Source organism: Plectropomus leopardus, chromosome 9, assembly GCF_008729295.1.
Source record: "Plectropomus leopardus isolate mb chromosome 9, YSFRI_Pleo_2.0, whole genome shotgun sequence".
NCBI classification, from domain to species: domain Eukaryota; kingdom Metazoa; phylum Chordata; class Actinopteri; order Perciformes; family Serranidae; genus Plectropomus; species Plectropomus leopardus.
This window is the reverse complement of record NC_056471.1, coordinates 11649386-11668479: the sequence shown is the minus strand read 5'-3', so window position 1 is coordinate 11668479 and position 19094 is coordinate 11649386. Positions and strand designations below refer to the sequence as shown.

The 19094-nt window shown below is 38.6% G+C and overlaps 3 protein-coding genes across 3 annotated transcripts; 1 reads left to right on the top strand and 2 right to left on the bottom strand.

The window, feature by feature from the left end:
• Positions 1 to 1493: 1493 nt before the first annotated feature.
• On the bottom strand, positions 1494 to 10409 carry faf2 (Fas associated factor family member 2). The gene is made up of 11 exons (XM_042493712.1): positions 10334 to 10409; positions 9346 to 9414; positions 8133 to 8267; positions 7400 to 7476; positions 7178 to 7316; positions 6995 to 7080; positions 6641 to 6732; positions 6118 to 6295; positions 3831 to 4002; positions 3531 to 3674; positions 1494 to 2799 (listed from the first exon to the last, which is right to left on the bottom strand). The coding sequence occupies exons 1-11, from the start codon at positions 10394 to 10396 to the stop codon at positions 2617 to 2619; spliced, it is 1338 nt and encodes a 445-aa protein (XP_042349646.1). The 5' UTR covers positions 10397 to 10409; the 3' UTR covers positions 1494 to 2616.
• Positions 10410 to 11224: 815 nt separating this feature from the next.
• On the bottom strand, positions 11225 to 14674 carry pin4 (protein (peptidylprolyl cis/trans isomerase) NIMA-interacting, 4 (parvulin)). The gene is made up of 4 exons (XM_042493548.1): positions 14537 to 14674; positions 14251 to 14318; positions 12994 to 13113; positions 11225 to 11712 (listed from the first exon to the last, which is right to left on the bottom strand). Exons 1-4 carry the CDS (start codon positions 14574 to 14576, stop codon positions 11554 to 11556), a joined length of 387 nt encoding a protein of 128 aa, XP_042349482.1. The 5' UTR covers positions 14577 to 14674; the 3' UTR covers positions 11225 to 11553.
• An 837-nt stretch (positions 14675 to 15511) lies between these two features.
• Positions 15512 to 18219, top strand: nek12 (NIMA-related kinase 12). The gene is made up of 2 exons (XM_042493871.1): positions 15512 to 16731; positions 18008 to 18219. Exons 1-2 carry the CDS (start codon positions 15627 to 15629, stop codon positions 18217 to 18219), a joined length of 1317 nt encoding a protein of 438 aa, XP_042349805.1. The 5' UTR covers positions 15512 to 15626.
• Positions 18220 to 19094: the final 875 nt, after the last annotated feature.

The following is a 19094-nucleotide window of genomic DNA, read 5'->3' as shown; positions in this document are numbered from 1 at the left end:
GGTAATCTGTGGCGAGCACAAACGCCCAATAACAAAACACCACTCGGGCCATTCCTCCCGATCACACCCCTCCGGGTCTCACTGTCGCTGCCAACGTGAGCATTTATGTCCCTCAACAGAATGAGTGATTCCCCAGAAGAAGCACTCTCCAGCTCCCCCTCTACGGACTCCAAAAAAGGATGGATACTCTGAGCTGCTGTTTGGACCACAGTGGGAATAAAGGCCAAAAAAGGCCAAAAAACTCATAATTTAGCATGTCAAAAAATGGCCTAAAAGGCATTAGTATAGTATGTTGAAAAAAGTCAAATCTTGACCGCTCCAAAATACGGCTAAAAACCACATACAATAACTTGTAGAGATGGGTCATAGTACACAAAGTGGGAATAAAGGCCAAAAAAGGCCATAAACCTCATGATTTAGCATGTCAAAAAAATGGCCATGGACATGTCTAAATTTGAGATTTTTCGCCATACTATACTATGCAGTTTTTGGCCATTTTTTCAACATGGCCCTTTTATTGACATGCTATACCTCGGTGCATCTCAACGAGCTGTAATATGCAGTTTTCAGCCATTTTTTGGACATAACAAAATTTTAAAATTTACATATGACACTATGCTTTTTTCAACTAATTTTTATAGTTTGATATATCGGGAAAAAATACCAAAATAAAGCATGTTAAAAAATAAACCAAAAACACAGTACAGTGTGTTGAAAAATTTCAAAATATGACATCCAGAAAAACAGCTGAAAGCCTCTTACTATAGCATGTTGAGACATGCCATGGTATAGTATGATAAAAAAAACAGCCAAAAACATCAAAATATAGCATGCTGAAAACTCAATCGAAAAAACAACATAGCATGTCAAAAGATGACGTCTTAAAAATCACTTACTATTGCATGCCAAGACACACCATAGTACAGCATGATGAAAAAAATGGATAAATATAAAAATATGGCATGTTGAAAAAAATCGACGAAAAAACGACAGAATAGGAATCTTGAAAAATTGAAAAAACAGCTGAAAATCACTTAGCATGGCAAGTCGAGACACACCCTAGTAGTTCAATGAATAACAGCCAAAAACATAAAAAAATTTAACATTTTGAAAAATCGACCAAAACCGATATAGTCTAGTATGTCGTATAAAGTCATCGTACAAGTTGGTTTAAAGCTTTTTTTAATGTAAAATTTAGTATTATAGCATGTAAAAAGAAAAAAAACTATCATGTTGGGAAAAACCCCCAAAAGGTCATAATGTAGTATTTTGAAAAAAGTCATGGTAGAGTATGTCCAAAACAGTAAGTGTAGCAATTTTAAAAGTAAACAGTATTGTAAGTGGAAGCCTCGTGTACAATTTCATCATCATGATTATATTGGGTTTTAAAAGCTACATTAAATATCCCACTTTCTTTAGGGTATTTTCTCACTTATCAGCTCATAGTACAGTAAAGAGGTTCTTGCACCGTTATCACAAGTAAATGTCATACATTGTCAGTAAACCCACATTTTTAAAATGTTTTTAATTTATAGTTGGAAAATTACATCTTTACATGAGCCCATTAAGATGTTACAGGCAATACAGGCATCTATGAGTAACCACAGGCACACTATGGGCAGACTCGTACTATACTAGATAAAGCCACATGGAAAAGCTGTGGCCTCTGTTAAATATTTTATTTTTAAACTTCATGAACTTGAGGCAGTCTGCTTCACATAGTAACCAACCTGCATTTGGTCATTTTATGACACGGATGAGTCAAAAAAAAAAAAAAGAAAAGAAAAAAAAAGTAAGGTAAATTTTGAAATTTTAAATATCCAACTTATGTACAGGTCATGGCTCATTTTAATTTTTTCAACAGGGTTCCCATGTTTTCTTTATGTCCAAATCCACCAACCTGCTCACTGAAGTAATACATCTGCTCTCAACACCCCACGGATTAACAATTGCAGCAATGCCAACCCCAGTTTAGACCAGAACTGTGCTTGACAATCTGTGTGGAGGAAACATGCAAACTTCAGAGCAAAAAGGATGGTGAATTAGGACACATGGATAAAACATCAAGTCTTTGACATTAAAATAGCCAAGGCATTCATACCATCATAGAAATCCATACCTCTTCAAGCTGCATCCTCTGTGTTGCAGTCGGTATTAATACAGCCTGCCTTTCTCCGTTACTCAGACATTAAGTAATTTGGGATATGGTTCTGGCTTTGCACAAGCTATGCTACTTTTTCAGTACATTTCAGTAGATGATTAATCATTTGCGGCAACAGTTACTGGTGAGGAAGAACAAGAATTAACTGGTAGCTATTACAGATAATGGAAAACAAACTTCTTTGTCCACATGGATACAAAGATGAGTTCAAGGAAAAGACTTCAAGAAATATTTATTTGATAAAATTCAAGACTTTCCAGGCTATTTATTGGGAACCCCGTAAACACAACCAAACAAGGACTGGATGCAGGGTGGTTAAATTTTTCCAGGTTAGGATTTTATCTCAATGATCCCTTGTGCATGATGCCCATTTAACAAAATATGAAAAAGAAAAAAAGGGGCCAGGTGGGCATTGAAGGAAAACGTGTTTCCATATACAGGAGGAACGTCACCTATTAATCGTCCGTAAGGTCCTGAACAAAAAGGACCTCGGAGCGGCTGAGTCCTGCCTCTTTCAGTGTGGGAGGGTTGGGCTGCTCTTCAGTTGGAAGGCAGGGCAAGACTCGGCGCGGGAAGTTTGTAATTATCTGAAACTTCTCTGGGCTTTCTTTCAAAGAGAAGAGGAAGTCGTATATTACCTGCGGAAAAAAATAGTCAAGTGAATAGGCAAATAACTTCTAGTGGTAGCTGATATGAAGAGTGCTTTGTAATAATGGTATATATGAATTGAGGTGTCAAAATAATGCGTTAATTTTGATTAAGTAATCAGAAAAAAAATTGTAAAAAAAAAAGAACACTGATTAATCGCATTCCGTGGTGCGCTTTGACCTGGAGCGTCACTGAAGGCCACACAGGCTTTGTAATATGAGTTTTCGTACCATCGGAGGACTTCAAGCCTGAAATATCACCTCAAGGCAAAGCCAGTAGCAGCAGCACCCTTGTTAACTGGTTAAAGCATCCACAATGCCTGCCTGAGCAGCGCTTGCCAGGCACATCTTAGTTGCCTGTCAGCCGCAGCACATCAAGACGGTGGCTTGCCGTTTTTCCACTTCTCGCATGTGGTTGTTCGCAGGAATAGATAGTGAAAGTGGTGTTTTTCTAGTAATATTGCCTCTACACCACCTTTTACTGCAGTTTAAAAGTCTCTCTGCCACAGAAATGAGGAAATACGAAGCTGTCCATTACTCACAATTTTTCCTGCTGCCGTTTCAAAACAAAAGTCCTCTGACAATGTCTGTGTCGACAGAATCAATTTTAATTTATTGGAACAAACTAGCTGATACCATTGTCAATTCTCCTGAAAACCACTGAATGAATCAGTCTGGGTCAACCAGGTGTGTACATAGGGCTTGGTAAAAGTAGTGCTCACCGTCAGAGACTGCCCAAAGAGGAATCGTCGCTCTACTCGTGTATCATTGGGCAGCTTAAACACTATTTTGACACTTTCTGGATCATCTGCAGGTGGCTCTGGAGGAAGACATTCTGACTTCCTCTCCTTCTCTTCTTCAAGTGTCTGGAAGTCACAACAAAATTAACAACATGAATCAAAAAAGAAAGAATTTTATGTATGTTAAGAGACGACTATCTCAGTGTAAGTGTTTCATTAGTTATGGTCTCCACGTATAGATTGGCAATGTTCAACATGAATCTAATGGAAATTAAGACTCACTCGTCGTCTCCGCTCCTCAGCAAGAGCACTCTGTCGGACCTTCTCCTCCTCTTGCCTCAGCTGCTCCTCCTCCTCCCTTTTCTTTCGGTCCTTCTCCTGGTCAGCACGGAGGGAGGCCAGATAGGCCTCATCCTGTTGCTGCCTTAGCACTTGGGTCTGGTTCCTCTCCTCCCTGAAAAAAAAAGATCTGTATTTATAAACTGTAAAATATATCTGGTAAAGCAGCATTAAACAAAGAAGATTTAAAATAATTTGTGCTTTAGGTAAGTTCCTTTACAAGTGCTATGGCAGGCATGGGTTTTGGAAGTTCCCTATCATGTAACCACTGCATCACAGGGAGGATATGATTCATAACTGGGATATTAGACTGCTCACAGATGCATTGTTTCCAACTCCAAATCAGAAAAAAAATGCTAAATACCAGATAACCTATTCCTATGGAGATAAAGTAATGTGATTAGTAAAGCTGGATTTAATTCACAAATGCTATGCTTATTTTGAACTCAGTATCAAAGTAAAACATAAAAAAACAAGTCAGTCTTTTAAAGTGAACAGCAGTGATAAGTCTTGCTTAAGACTGTAAAAATGAATCTTACAATCAACTGAATTGCGAAATTACCAACTCCAGACTGTCACATGTTGAGCTTAAATTGTAATCTCAAAACCATCACCACATGTACAGTGCTGTGCAGAAGTCTTAGGCCACCACAGACCATAGATATACACAACAAAATCGATTCTTAAAGACTGATGTCAATATGTAGTATTAGTAGAACTATTTGGTGTGACACGTGGAATAGTACAACCATAACAGAATCAGCTCAAACAATCAATACTGGCCATGTGCAAGACTTGAAGTACCAAGAATTTACCTAATGAGTTCTGTGTTGTGTGGTATGAAGTTATGCCCAGTCAACAGCAAGGACATCAGACAGACCAGCACACTCACTGTCTCAGGTACGGTAAAAAGTATTTACTGTTGTAGGGATGAATTAAGTCATGTGCATTAAGGGTTCACGTCATGTCCACCTGTTAAGACATTGGGGCGGTATTAAAAGAAATATTGAATTTTTCTGTAACGCTAACTTTTTAGCACATTAGCTAATGTTAGCTTCCTTAGCAAAACAAAACAGTGAAAACCACTTGAGTGATACATGTGTATCTTTCTGTTCTGATCATAGACATATAAGGATGGACAACACAGCTAATACTATGATGTTGCCCCAAAAAGGTCCATGCAGGTTCCCTGCATGTTTTGGTATATTTTAGGAAAGACACTCCTGAGAAATCATTATACGATCATTATAACTTTGCCTAAATAACAAAATTTAAGGTGGCCTGGGACTTTTGCACAGTTCTGTCACGTCACTTCCAGTCCTCATCAGTGTAAATGAAGATGAGATGTCTCATGTAAAGCATTGTCCAGGGTGCCCACAAATTTTCATGGACAAAATTTCAAAACTTTTCCATGACTTTTCAAGGATCCATGACAAAATTTCAATGACAAAAATTCCATGACAATTCCAGAATGTTTAACGCAAACAGAGCCCTACAGTACACTTTACTCCAAATGTTAATTATATTATTATGGGCAGTCTGACACTGCTGACACAGACCAGTAGAGCTGAGTGAAGCAGACGGCCACATGAATTCTCACTTCTCACTTCTTCAAATTACCACCCTCAACTTTCAGGGCAAAACAGTTAAAATGACACCAAAGTGTGCATTGTTGCTCTGAGTGATAACTGAACTGACTGTCCATGTCAACTGCCCCATCTCAAAAATGGGGTACTAATTAAAAGTAGTAGTAAGGCTTGGGCGGTATCTGTTTTTTCATACCTTCCTGGAATTTCACCGGACCATACAGTACATGACGGTATCAGTGTGCAGTGCTTTTCTTGACCCACTTGCCTGATGATATTCAAACATGTTGGATTCAGACTCCATTTAAACATTTTTACAACTAGCTGGCATATACGGAGAGCTAGATGGGACATGGGGAGAAAAGTGAAGCCTACATAATCGAGAAAAAAAAGTCACGTTGATGAGCTAGTTTACTTCAGCAGCTACAGAAAATTATTTTGCCATTATATTACATTACATGAAAGGTTTTCCTTGGCGGATTACTTTAACTTTGCAAACAAAAAACTATGACTTTTCCAAAACTTTTAAGGATTTTACAACTACCAGTGCATTCTCAGGCCTGGAAAACACAACTGTGGAATTCCATGATTTTCCATGACTATGGGGACCCTGACTCTAGTGTGAATTTATTGATATCCAGTACCGTTCAAGGCGCTCTGACATCAGGTGTGTTTGGTTGGCATCCATGATGAAGGTGAGCTGATTGATGAGGTCTTCTGGCTGAATGAGACCCTCGAGCCTGCCCACCACAGTCATCTTGCGGTCCTTCAGCATTATCATGGCCAAGAATGGGTAGGTGTTCTCTCGCAATGCTTGGGACACTGAAACACACCCAAATATTAAATAGTCAAATGTCAACTTTTGAATAGTGTTGTCACTATACCTTTTATCACTCTAATTTAGATTAGTTAATCCAAACACACACAAAGTCCTTGTAAGGGGTGTAACGGTTGTCAAACCAAGAAGAAAAAAAAAAAAACGCGCCATAAACATCCCACCCAGTTTGAGTTTGTTTCATCTCTCTTTCATACAGGAGATGCACATAATGAATGTGCCTACACGTGGGAATAACAGATATTTGTCATGGTCAGAGCAACCCATGTTACATATTTTTATCAACAGCTGACACAACAAATGATGGGTCAAATGACAATAGATTTGCATACCTCTGTAGCCCTCGGGCTTGCTGGTCGAGCATGCCCAAAAGAGCATTCGTGTGTTGAGGAAGGTTATGACCTCTTCTGTACATAATGTGGAGCTAAGAAGTGACAGATCAGCAGCACAAAACAAAGCATTTATAAGAGAACACCTTTTTTACGTGCACATGAATAAACAAACACACAGGTTACATATAAATATTCAAGTATCAATTTAGAACTTATCTGCCTACATAAAATGAGTCAAAAAACCAACCAGATTGTGCCATGAGTAGAAACAAACTCAAGCAACAGCAATAACAGGTGCTATATAACAAATTCTGATGACTAATACTAAGGTAAAGACGTTAAAGAGTATCCTACCGGCAAAACTCGTCAGTGTCTTGATGATCCTCCCCATGAAGGTACACTAATAAGTAACGCAGCTCTCGTTTGGCATCATTCAATGCCTACATGTTTCAGATTGAACAAAACCAAAGCTTTTGAGAATGAGTCAAAGCAGAACAAATGTGGGTTTGCAACTGGGCACTTGCTCTCTAAACTCACCTGGCTGTATGTTCCCTGGTAAAACACAGGATGCGATCGACCATACTTCTCCTCAAAACTATGAATGAAGGACACAACATCTCCGACAGGGTCTGTCACACGGCCACGAGGATCTGGCCTGATGAACCGCAGGGCGAACCTTTAAGAAAAAACAATATTGTGGCTGTCAATTACTTAACTCTACCCAGCAGCTCAGTGTTTCAATAAATGTGCTTGAATTACCTGAATATGTCCAGAAGTGTGTAATACGTAAATCTGAAAGGTAGCATAATCAAGTAGTAACTCCATCCTAGTAATCCCTGAAAAAAGAAGAATGACATTTAAACAAAATTCCACAACGAGGGCTTTTCTATGTTTTGTGCCATTAAAATGCTATTTAAAAATACAAAATCAAAATGAAAAACAGAAACCACTTAGATTGAAGATTCTCCAAGAATGGCCTGAAGGTGTACTATGCTGGATAGGTGTTTACCATCTGTAAACACTCTTGTCAGCAAAAGGGAAAGTAAAAGCCAATTCTAGATACACTCATGTGGCTTTTCACCTCACTATATTTGCTTTTTTTTTGTCCCTGTGTCCTCTGGAGCCTCTTGCTGTGAGCCAGGCACCTGGTCACTACCTTTTTCATTAACCTTACCGGACCAGGTACATGCCCCTAAACATCTCGACCACGAAAATCAGAAAATTCAATAAAAGGGCCGAATCTCTGCAGATTAATACACCGCAAGAGATTATTTCTGTATGATACTACAAATTGCTTTGTAGCAAAGTCCTGTATTACATATCTTTAAAAGTAACAAGTCACATTAGAATGTGGCTGTGTCGAGTATTTGCAATAGTTTTAGAAAATACTGTCAGAGAAATCCAGTATTTTATTTTGTATGATGACAATATTTAACAACTATGCAGAGATTTAATCCTAAAACACAAACATAGAGAGAACCTACAGACCTACCCTGGGTTGTGGCCTTGAGACGATGTAACTATATACTCTATGGTCTGCTGTATTGACCTGCAATGGTCTGGATGGTGGAGGGTTAAACACACTGGGTACTCCTTCCTGCTCATTAAGTCTGTCTTGTACTGCAGCCTGAAAAACATACATTTAAGAACATCATATTAGAGGCAATTCCTTCAATAAGCCCAAAGAAATGAACGACGTTGAAATAAACTTCCAATTCGTAGCTTCCAAGGGGAGAGTAAGGGGAGAGTTAAGGGAAAGTAACTTAACGTTGCTTAGCAACCAATGCTCTGCTTCATGCACCTCTTACTGTTGTGAAAGCATGTTGGATATTAAAGGCAAACCCCCGACACTGTCTGGAACCCACTTTCACATTTGTAAAACCTTTATTCTATTTGTAAAAATGTAAAAAAAAAAAAGGGAAGATTTCACAGTTTTTTTTCAAATGTTGATCAAATTAGACCATGTCCAGATCAAAAACCACTTCACCTGGACGGGTCAAACCTGGACTAGATTATCCCAGAGAGGCTAAATGTAATTAAAACACAGTTTCAGGTCTGTGAAACCTTTATTCTATTTCTATTTTACTTTCATATAATGTAATATAATACATAATAAAGGTTTAACAATTCTGAATTTGTGTTTAAGATAATCTTTAGCCTTTCTAGGATAATATAATCCAGGTTTAACCAGTCTAAATACAATGGTTTTCAAGAGACCTGGTCCAATGTGGTCTTGATTTTTCAAACACCTTGAAATTTGACTTTTTCATTGTAACAAATAGAATATAAGTTTCATAAATGTCAAATTGTGGTTTAAATAATACTTGGCCTCTCTAGGATAATCTGGTCCAGGTTTGACCTTCCTTTTGGCAGAGACCTGGTCCAGTGTGGTCTAGATTTTAAAAACGCAGTGAAATCTCCCCTTTTCGCATTTTCACAAATAGAATAAATGCTTTACATATGGAGAGGTTAGTTTCAGACAACGTGGGGGCTTTCACAACAGTAAGATGCTAATAATAAAAAAGCCAAGCATAGGAGGCTGCGAACAGAAGCTAACTTCAGCATCTCAGGAAATGAATGTGATGAGTCAAAGCAAGCCAGCAGTTTACAGACACTGTATTGGAATCAAAATTCAAACAGAGCCATGAAAATACAGATGCAAATCGTCTGAGACTTTCAATGCGGTGTTTCTGCGTGTGTCTTGCCTCTATGTTCCAATTATGTTGTTCTAATGTTCGACGACATTGGTCCATTGACTCCAAGCCAGTTAGGTCCTGTAAGACATGAAAAGCAGGTCAGTCTAAGGGCCTAAAGTTGCTCAGAAATGCACGTATGTATAAACAAGGCTTCCTTTAGTAGCTTGCATGCTACTGATTTGCTGTGACAAGTTCTTCGCGAAGAAGTTAGCAATAGGCTCGGTTGTCACAAACATGGGATGAAATGATACATGCAACTGATTTACTACTCTGTAGTTGGTCGGCTACCTTGACTCGAAATTAAGTCAAGATGCACAGAGAAACAGTCGTGAACTCCTAGCAGGATGACGTTTCCAAGTTAACGTTAGCTAGCTCTCCAAAATATCAAGTGGCTGAAACGGAAAGCTTTAGCCGTATACTAAAATAGCTATCATTAGTACAAGCTACAGATTAAACAGGGAGGAAAGTTGCACCACTCGCATTGCCATAAAATCAACAATTTAATTTTGCATAGCTAAAAACTGTTCGGTGGTGTGGCTGAGTAACTTCAGTGACAGCTCGGTTTAGACTGCTGTGCTAATGTGAACTCAGCAACTGTTTAGTAGGGAGCGTCAGTGCACACCTACCGTTAGCCAAGTTGACGTAAAGTCCAAAAAATCACATTAAAAACGGAGCACGAGTGATGCTGGTTTACCAAGTTGGATTTTATATATGTCACCGAGTAAAACAAAACACGCTGTTAAGATGTTTAAGTCCACCCATGGCCCTTACAGTGTGCTAACTTGTTAGCTAGCTTAGCGAATGTTAGCTAGCTTTGCTAACGTTAGCTCTGACTCAAGTTGACGGGTAACGTTCGGGGGCTTGGGGTAAGTTGACTGTGCAAAAAGCGTTTAAACACGCCCGGTTCCACCTATTTACGGTGACTCGGTATCAACGATGGCGTACTAACATGAGGTTTCAAGTGTATACGTGTTAGTGTGGAATTTAGGCTGTGTACCTGAAATTGAAGGAGTTTTTCAGTCTGCGCCTGAGATAATTCTGGCTCCTCTGGCGCCGCCATCTTACCTCGCCAATCATCTAGCAAGGCGTAACAACGTCAACCGTCTTTTCCTGGAGCCGGCCGAGCTCTCCGGCCTCTGCGCGCTGCTGCCCCCCAGCGCCCTGGATGTAACCCGGGGGAACACCGCACCAGCCTGGCTGTTACGACCAAGGTCCAAAATACTGAAAACCCACTTAATCGATTGTATTGCTCACTCGGATCGCCCTTAATCAGTAATTGTAATCAGGGACGTAAACACACACTTGGTTAGTGAAATTAGTATCAAAGTATATTTGATATTTAATAAAAATCACTTAATTGAACATGGATCATTTAAAATTGTTCGATATTATTTTTTTTTAACAGCTGACTGCAATTAATCCCCAGAATTGTTGTTGGGGAATAACTAATTACATGTAATTAAATGACAAAATAAATGTAAGCGTAATCAATTATAGCAACTGAGTTATCCAAGAGTAATCAAATGTAATAAGAACATTACTTTTGATGAAGTAACTGAAATAGTTACATTAAGTATTTCATCGTCAACAAGGTAACTCATTATCTTCAACCTTCGACTTTTCAAAAGTCACCTTCCTAAAAAAGCCCAGAATACAGACTATGTGAGGAGTCACTCAGCATTTACTTTAATGATATTTTTGCCAGTTTTGGTTCATCCATCAGAAATATGAGTTAAAGTCCTGGAATTAAAGAAAAAGGATACATCACTGAAGGGGCAACACCTGCCATCCCAAAACACTTTCAAGCGGGCGTTTTTAGGATTGAGGTTGACACCCCGTTTTTCACACTTTCCTCTGTGATTCTACTACACACACACACAAACCTTACTTATTTTGTACTACTTGAGTGAAAATGCATTTATTTGGCCATTTGTGGTTTAATTGCCTCAAGAAAAGAAAAGAAAAATCAATGAATTGTGTAAATGTAAAAGTTAAGTCTATCAGGATATTCCCTCAGGTTGAATTGTCAGTAAGAAAATGTACATTTGACAAAGATAAAGCTGAAACACAAGGATCATTTAATTCTCTTATTCTCGAACATTCTGTGAAATAAAAAGCAAACATCATATTGAAGCTGTAAATCTGGAAATAATCACTTTCTCAATATCGCATTGTAGAATTAGTATGTCCTAATTTCAAGTGTTGAGCTGTTCAAAGTCACTTTTTCCCTTCTACCATAATGATGTGGTACCCGAACTTGGTCTTGACAGGAGGGTCTGTGTACACTGGTTTATCCATGGAGCTGACAGGGAGGGCAAATGCCGCATCTTGGAAAGGTCCAACCATGGATCCTCGTGTCATCCATCCCAGATCACCCTGTCATGAAGAAAACACATAATATGCATCCAATATGGGTACAGAGCCAGGACAAAAGAGAGTGAACATGAGTACTAAAAATATCAACTCTGATACTTTGACAACTGTGAGCAATGCAGGAAGCTGAAACTGTTATTTTTATCAGTTACCAGGAATAATTAGATCACAAAGACAAGGATGTGGGGTAAATGTGATGTTGTACAGTAATGATTTCAACAAGTCAAATATTTACATGGTGTCCCTGAGTAACGCCATTATCCCCACTTAAGTTTGCCAGTATCTCAGAGTACACCAGTGTAGGTGTTCTGGTGGGGTGCAGGGATGAATAAGCACAGGATGTACACAGCTGGTGAGAAATTGCTCAGCCAAATTTCTGTAATCAGCAATGGGGGAGTGAAACATTTTTATCCACCAGTATGGAATTAATTACTCATGAAGTCTCATTTTGAGTTTTTATGTTTGTGCATCATATTTATCATCTCTCATATTTATCACCACCAGTTAGGATATATTCAATCTTGAAAAGCACAAAAGCCAGACCCTTTTAATATGCCTGTATATGGACCTTTTTTCATGTTGATCTTTCCCAAAGCAACTGATATTTTTTTGTGTAGAAGCCTTAAATAAGGTCTGTGGTTAACACAAGCTGAGGAGAATTTCATAATTTGTTCTACAACATTAAATAAATCAGTAAATACCTCACTTGTGAACTCTGAAGCTTTTATGTGTATTAAAGAAGACAGTTGCTATCAAGTGGCTAAATGAGACTACAGAGCGTCATCTTGTCGCGCCGCCCTGAACTTTACAGCCTCGCTAGTGTTTTACGTCTTGCAATCACATTTAGGCTTTAAAAAGCCTGAATATGACATCAAATGCAAAAATGATCTTGTTGAACAAAACAAACAAGTATCATAAACGTTTGTTTACCACAGAGCTTATTTTCTGCTATGATCCAAAATCAAATGGAAAAATTCCATAAGCGTTTTGGCAAAGGAACCAGGGTGATGTTAGCTTCCCCGTCTGCCTGCTGAAAAACACAATCCCTGGGGCGCTCTATTGGTACAAACTTTGTTGTGTTTGGATTTTTCCCATTTAATTTACTTTGCAACAATGAACATTTCCACACCACACACCATGCAATATAATAAAAAAATGACCCAGCAATACTATTGTAACAAATTATTACATGACCTCACAACAAGGCAAATACAGACGACCACCACACAGCCAATGCAATTAGTAAAAAAAAAAAAAAAACTGTTTATGAGTGCATGTTCTTACTCCTTGTCTTGCTTTGTCCTCACTGTATTGTGACGCTACTTCACTGAAACGAACTCCAGCCTTCAGTTTCTCCATTGCCTCCATGCATTTTCCATGTTTTTCACAGAGGATGTGTCGAACCTGAAGGAAGAAAAACAGGTCATAAAAGGCACAGTTAGACTTGAGGGAATAACTGTAATAAGATGCAACCTATAACCACTTAAAGTCACTGTTTTTTGGGGTTTTTTTGTAAAAATTTCTTCAATCGTCTGTCCTCCCCTCCTACCTACCTCATCTCTCTTCCTTTTTTTCCATTTTTTTGTAATACGTAACTAAAATGCTTAGAGGAAACTATCAGAGCAAAAGCATATATGTTATTTAGAAAATGCAGTGGAGTAAAAGTGGATGTTGACAGGAATGTAAAAACTCAAATTATGTACAGATACTTCCAAAATACATTTAAATACTGTTACAAAGTATTATTTCTTTATTACATTATACCACTGAGTAGATCCCCTAATTTCCAGCTGAAATATCATATTTCAGGAGTAGCGCATCAAAGAGATAAAGGTTAATGATTAGTATGGATATCTAGAGACAAACATTTAAAATCTCTACATTTAATAATGTCGGTGACAACAGGTTGTACGTTGTATGGCTGGGCATTGTACCGATATTATATCTCCCCAGCTCTGGAGCTCACTCCCTCCTGACCTCCGCAACACTGACTCTCTCCCACACTTCAAATCCTAAAAACTCACCTGTTCACACTCACATATACCCACAGACCACATTGCACTGTTTACTTTTTTTATTAACATCAATGTTATTGCTGTGTGTTTTATCATTGAATGTGAGGTGACCTTGAGTTTCGTGAAAGGCACCAATAACTAAAATGTATTATTATTATCTGTATCGTGATGACAGTATTGTCACAATGTCGACATTGAGGTATTTGACAATAGATATTGTGATATTTGGATTTTTCCCATATTGGCCTGCTCTAGTACGTTGTCTATTGTATTAGCCAGCAACTTGACACATGTTCTTTTTTGATTCACCACTTATTTTACTTGTAATTAATTGAGCCAAAGTGTAAAATCTGGTCCCCTCTCATCCATCCCTCTGTCATTTCCTTCCAGGCAACTCATTCAAAAGTAACTTTGTGGTAGGAGGAAGAGCCAATGGCAGTTATCGTTTTGGTAAAAAAATCCCAGTTATGTCACAATTACCTTTTGCAGTGCAGCTTTGGATGTATAAACATGTAATAAACGTCACCTTTACAGCAGTGCCTCCCTTTGGTGCTTTCTCTTTCTTGTCAGCGTCTGCACCTCCTGAAGCTGCTCCTGCACAGGAACGAGGTTAAACAACCGTTAAACAACACAACAACCAAAAAACCGGGACATACAATAACAACGCTGCACGCAATACGACGATGTTAAATCTAGCGAAGCACATAATCACACAGAAGTGTGTGTTACTGTTTATGCTACTGGCTAGTTAATGTGGCTGACTGTAAACTAACAGTTCACGACATGTAATAAACGATAGACAGACCACTAACCTTTACCACCACCCTTGCCACCTTTTCCCTTAGGTGGCATTTTAGGAGACCGTTTAGTGAAATTCAAGCAATACTGACAGAGAAAACTTGCAGTAGCATGTGCTCATGCTATGTTATGGTAAACCTGCACAGTAACTTCCGTCGACAGCTTGTGTTTCTTCTTCTTTAGCGGTTTTGGGCAGACTACAGCCACTCGACATCTATACCGCCACCCAGCGTTAATGTCCGAGACATACACAGCGTGCAGTCTCAAAAAATCAGCATTGTACTGCAGTTAATACACAAACAGAGCTGCAACAATGAAAACCTGACTATGTAAGTAATTGCCAACTAATCTGATACTCGATTAACTCGATTAGTCATCCTGGCCTTTGGGAAATACCGATCCCTTTTATTGCAGTATTCTATGACATTTTATAGACGGAACAACTAATCGATTTATCGGGAAAATAACGGAGAGATTAATAAATAATTAAAAGTTTCATCAGTTGGAGCCCTTGTAGCCTACGGTATGACAGTATGTTTTTTTTTTTCTTCTAAGGAACTGCTCTTTATTTATCAGAGAGGGCGATCCATGTGGTGTAACTTCATTTTTTGTCTTGTTTTGAAATATTGACCCTTCCCTTATTATAGAGCCAATGCAAAAAGCGTTACCAGCAAAACAAGCAGCTAATTTCTTCGGCAAAATACAAATCCTCCTTAAAAATTGCATCATCATCATCATCATCATTCTGTTGAAGTGCACAAACAAATAAATAACAGTCCCTCAGGAAAAAAATGGGCCCCCACTTTTCCAGTATAACGGGAAGTCACTAATTCCTCCAACCATGGATGTATACAACCTCACAGCGTCAGAGCGAGGTGGTTTCTATGACAACAAGACTGAACACAAACGCTCCGTGACGTATGTTGACGCTGACAGCTGTCCTGTGTCGAAGTGCTTCTTACCTGTTTTTGATGTTTTGATTAAAGAAGAGCTTTTCTGATATCAAACAAATTTGTCACGTCGAACTCGGTGGGTTGGGCGGATTCCAAGGTCTGGGCCCAAGCGTAAAATGAAGACATTTTTGTCGTCGACTCCAGACAAAACATGGAGAGGTACGAGCAGGTGTTGTGTTTGGGCAGAGGAGGAGCAGGGGACGTGTTCCTGATGAGGCACGTAGAGCGGAGGAGCCTTCACGCGGTGAAGAGGATAAAAGTAAAGGACACGAGGACAGCAAAGACCCAGAGGGCGATCCTGCAAGAGGCTGAGATCATCAGGAGGCTGGAGCACCCTCACATAGTAAAATGCAGCGATGCCTTTGTGAACTCTGATGGATTCATTTACATTGTGATGAACTACTGCGATGGTGGGACATTAGATGACAAAGTGAAATACAGGAAACCTCTGGAGTTTTTCACAGAGCATACTGTGATGGGCTGGTTTGCACAGGTCGCTATGGCTTTACATCACATACACAAAGCCAGAATACTTCACAGAGACATCAAAACATCAAATGTACTGCTAACAAAGCAAGGTGTGGTACAGTTAGGGGACTTTGGGATATCCAAAGTGATGACTAGCACAGCTGACATGGCCTCCACATGTGTTGGGACACCCAGCTACCTTAGTCCTGAGCTGTGCCAAGACGTCCCATACAGCTCCAAGTCTGATATCTGGGCTCTGGGCTGTCTGCTGTATGAGGTGTGTGCTCTCAGACCTCCGTTTGCAGCCACAAACCTCCTGAGTCTATTCTACAAGATCACCAAAGGAGAGTATGATCCTGTGCCAATCATCTACTCTGACAACATCTCCTCATTGATCCAGAGGATGCTCTGCCTCAACCCAGAAAACAGGCCGACTGCTGGCTGTATACTTAACAGTGCCTATGTGCAAGATCACTTGGAGTCTTTCAAACAAACAGAGAGTCACAGTGTTCCTGTGACTGAATCTGAAACAAAGAGCTTCACAGACACCACGACACAGCCAGGTGTTCTCTGTCAGTCATACACAGGGCAAGAAACAGAAGACAACATCGAGGCCAGATTCAGTGATGTGGAGGACAAACTTTATGATGCTTTGTGTGCTGGAGGACAAAACCAGTGTGACTGCCTCTATCCTGAGGACTTTGACGAAGACGAAAGTTTGTCCTCTGCTGAGGAGCGCAGTGAGCACTCAGAGTCACCAATGAGAAGCAATTCTGCTGAGACTATCGGTAATGTAGAAGTGAAACACTGTAGGAAGAAATGGCCCAGAAATGAGCAATAAATCAGTAAAAAGTAAAAGATAGTTGCTTGAAAATTAGGTGAGGAAAAAACAACAACAAAAACAATAAAAAGCAGAAAATGACTGGGAAAAAACTGCTTAAAAATTATATTAATTTTGTAAAACAGTTTATAATATATAATTATGATCATTAGTATTTGTTTCCTTAATTTTTTTCCCTAGCTTTTAAAAAACTTTTTTTTTTCTAAATCTACTAATCTTTTGCAATCTGCAGGACATTCTTTTTGCCAAGCTGCTCATTGCATTTTCCAACATGTTTTTTTTAAGAAAAAAATATAATAATCACACCAATTTGCTCAGGGTTCAAAGGTTTAAATACTTAAGTATAAGAAAAGTGATGTCAGTCCAGGTTTCAGAGGATTAACTACATTAGATCAACACACTGTTCTTTTTATAATATTTCTTGAATGTTTTAGTCAATATACAACTCAGTCTCAAAGGTTATTTCAGGTCAGTGCCGATGATAAACAGTTAGTTGTGATACTCTGAAACAGAGGCCTCAGAATTTAAAGTTCCCCTTCTGGCATTAATCAAAGCCCTAAAACTCATCTCTGTTAATCAAAATCAATTACAAAAATGTCCTCCATACCTAAAAAAAATAGCTTAGATGTAACTCTACACCTTTATCTTATTTAGTATGCACAGAGTGACTGATTACCAAGGACGACAATAGGAGGGTGGCCCTAGAAAAGCCTGAGATGAAAAGTTTGGTTTTGTTTTATTTTTTTTTCATTTATAAGAAATAAGTGCCATAACTATATCAAAATTGACTGAATAAATCAGATGAAAGACCAAATGCATTATAAACAAACTTTAGTCTGCCCCTGCACTAGGATTTGTCTCTAAATGTAGATAAAGCTGAGTGAGTGACTGCTTATAGCCCATAATTTGGTGCCCCTGAGTTTTTCCAAACACCAAATGGACATTTTAACAAGGTCAAAAATATTTTGATTTTGAATGATTGATTTTCATCGGAGGGAACTCAAAATATTGGATGCCTCAAAATGTTTTACTGAGAAAGTCACTTCTGCTTTTAAGCCAGATCTTAATAGCATTGTCTAATATTGTTCTCATCTGATATTTATCATTTCAGAGTGGCCACAATTCAACTATATAGAAAGAAATTAAGGTTCTTAACAAGACATTTTTATGATGTCAATATACAGGAGTTATCAAAGTTAAGGCCTTTCTTTTCTCTGTTACAGTTTTTCCAGAGGCTCCTGATATCTCAGAGGTAGTCGAATATCCAGATGATTTTGAGGAAGCCGAGGTGGAGGAGGAATATGAGGATGAAGCAGCTTCAGTTCACGCTGCTGCTCTTCAGCAGCCACTTGATGATGCAGCAGAGGAGGAGTTTCAGCTCTGTGATGCTGGAGGATTGACCATCACATTGAAAGCACTGAAGGAAAAGGGCTAAAAACACAATTATAAAAACCTTACACTGCTATGGACATGAAGTAAAAAGGCCTTAGCAGCCGGAAGAATTAAATATCTGACAAGTGCCTTATTCATTTTGTGCAAGTGTCGTTAAAAAGGGCACAAGGCCTTCAGTGTTTGAGAGACATCATGGGGCTAAAATAAGATGTTGTGTACTGCTATATGGTGTTGAAAACACTTGGTGGGGCTAGAGAGAATGAATGAAGTCCTGCTCAGTGCACTCTGTGAAGTGCGGCTTTTTAGCGATGTTGACATTACTGAATGAGGTTTCTGATTAGTGTCATAAGAGGAGGCGGCAATGATGAAAAAATGAGTAACTGGACTATTTCATAAAATAGGAATTCCTCAGCATAAGATCGTACAGTTACTCCGATCACTTTGTTATTTTTTCCTCACAGTAAAGAAAATTAGTAGCCAGGGTTTCTAAACTTGTAAACTACATCTAATACACCAATATATCAATATATCATATATATATATATATATATATATATATATATATATATATATATATATAAGAGCACCAGTAAATGTCCAAATCTTTAACTTAGACTCATAACTTACTTCATATCTCCCAATACTTCATACTGTATATATTATATTCATTGATTTTTTTTCTTGTAATATTCTTTGTGATTACACACCATTTATAATAAAGCAACTTTCGAGGGTTTATCTTTGCCTCAAAATGAGATAAAAGTGCAATTTTGCCTACAAGTGTTTTCAGAGGAAGTATGTGGTATATGCACCTTGCCACAAAGATGTTATGATAACATCTGAAACACAGCTAATAAAGATACAGACCAAGAGGAAGAAACAATTCTAGAAGCTAAAATACAAATACAAACTGGGCTT

Bases quoted from the DNA above. Each gene is read 5' to 3' on its own strand.
- faf2 (XM_042493712.1), bottom strand. From the start codon at position 10,396: ATGGCGGCGCCAGAGGAGCCAGAATTATCTCAGGCGCAGACTGAAAAA. The intron at 7,477-8,132 runs GTAGGTCTGTAG...TTCTTTTTTCAG, and splicing joins TCTCAAGGCCACAACCCAGG to GGATTACTAGGATGGAGTTA. The intron at 7,081-7,177 runs GTGAGTTTAGAG...TGAAACATGTAG, and splicing joins ACCAGGGAACATACAGCCAG to GCATTGAATGATGCCAAACG.
- pin4 (XM_042493548.1), bottom strand. From the start codon at position 14,576: ATGCCACCTAAGGGAAAAGGTGGCAAGGGTGGTGGTAAAG. The intron at 13,114-14,250 runs GTGACGTTTATT...TTCTTCCTTCAG, and splicing joins AGGGAGGCACTGCTGTAAAG to GTTCGACACATCCTCTGTGA. The intron at 11,713-12,993 runs GTAAGAACATGC...TCTTCATGACAG, and splicing joins AGGACAAAGCAAGACAAGGA to GGTGATCTGGGATGGATGAC.
- nek12 (XM_042493871.1), top strand. From the start codon at position 15,627: ATGGAGAGGTACGAGCAGGTGTTGTGTTTGGGCAGAGGAGGAGCAGGG. The intron at 16,732-18,007 runs GTAATGTAGAAG...TCTCTGTTACAG, and splicing joins CAATTCTGCTGAGACTATCG to TTTTTCCAGAGGCTCCTGAT.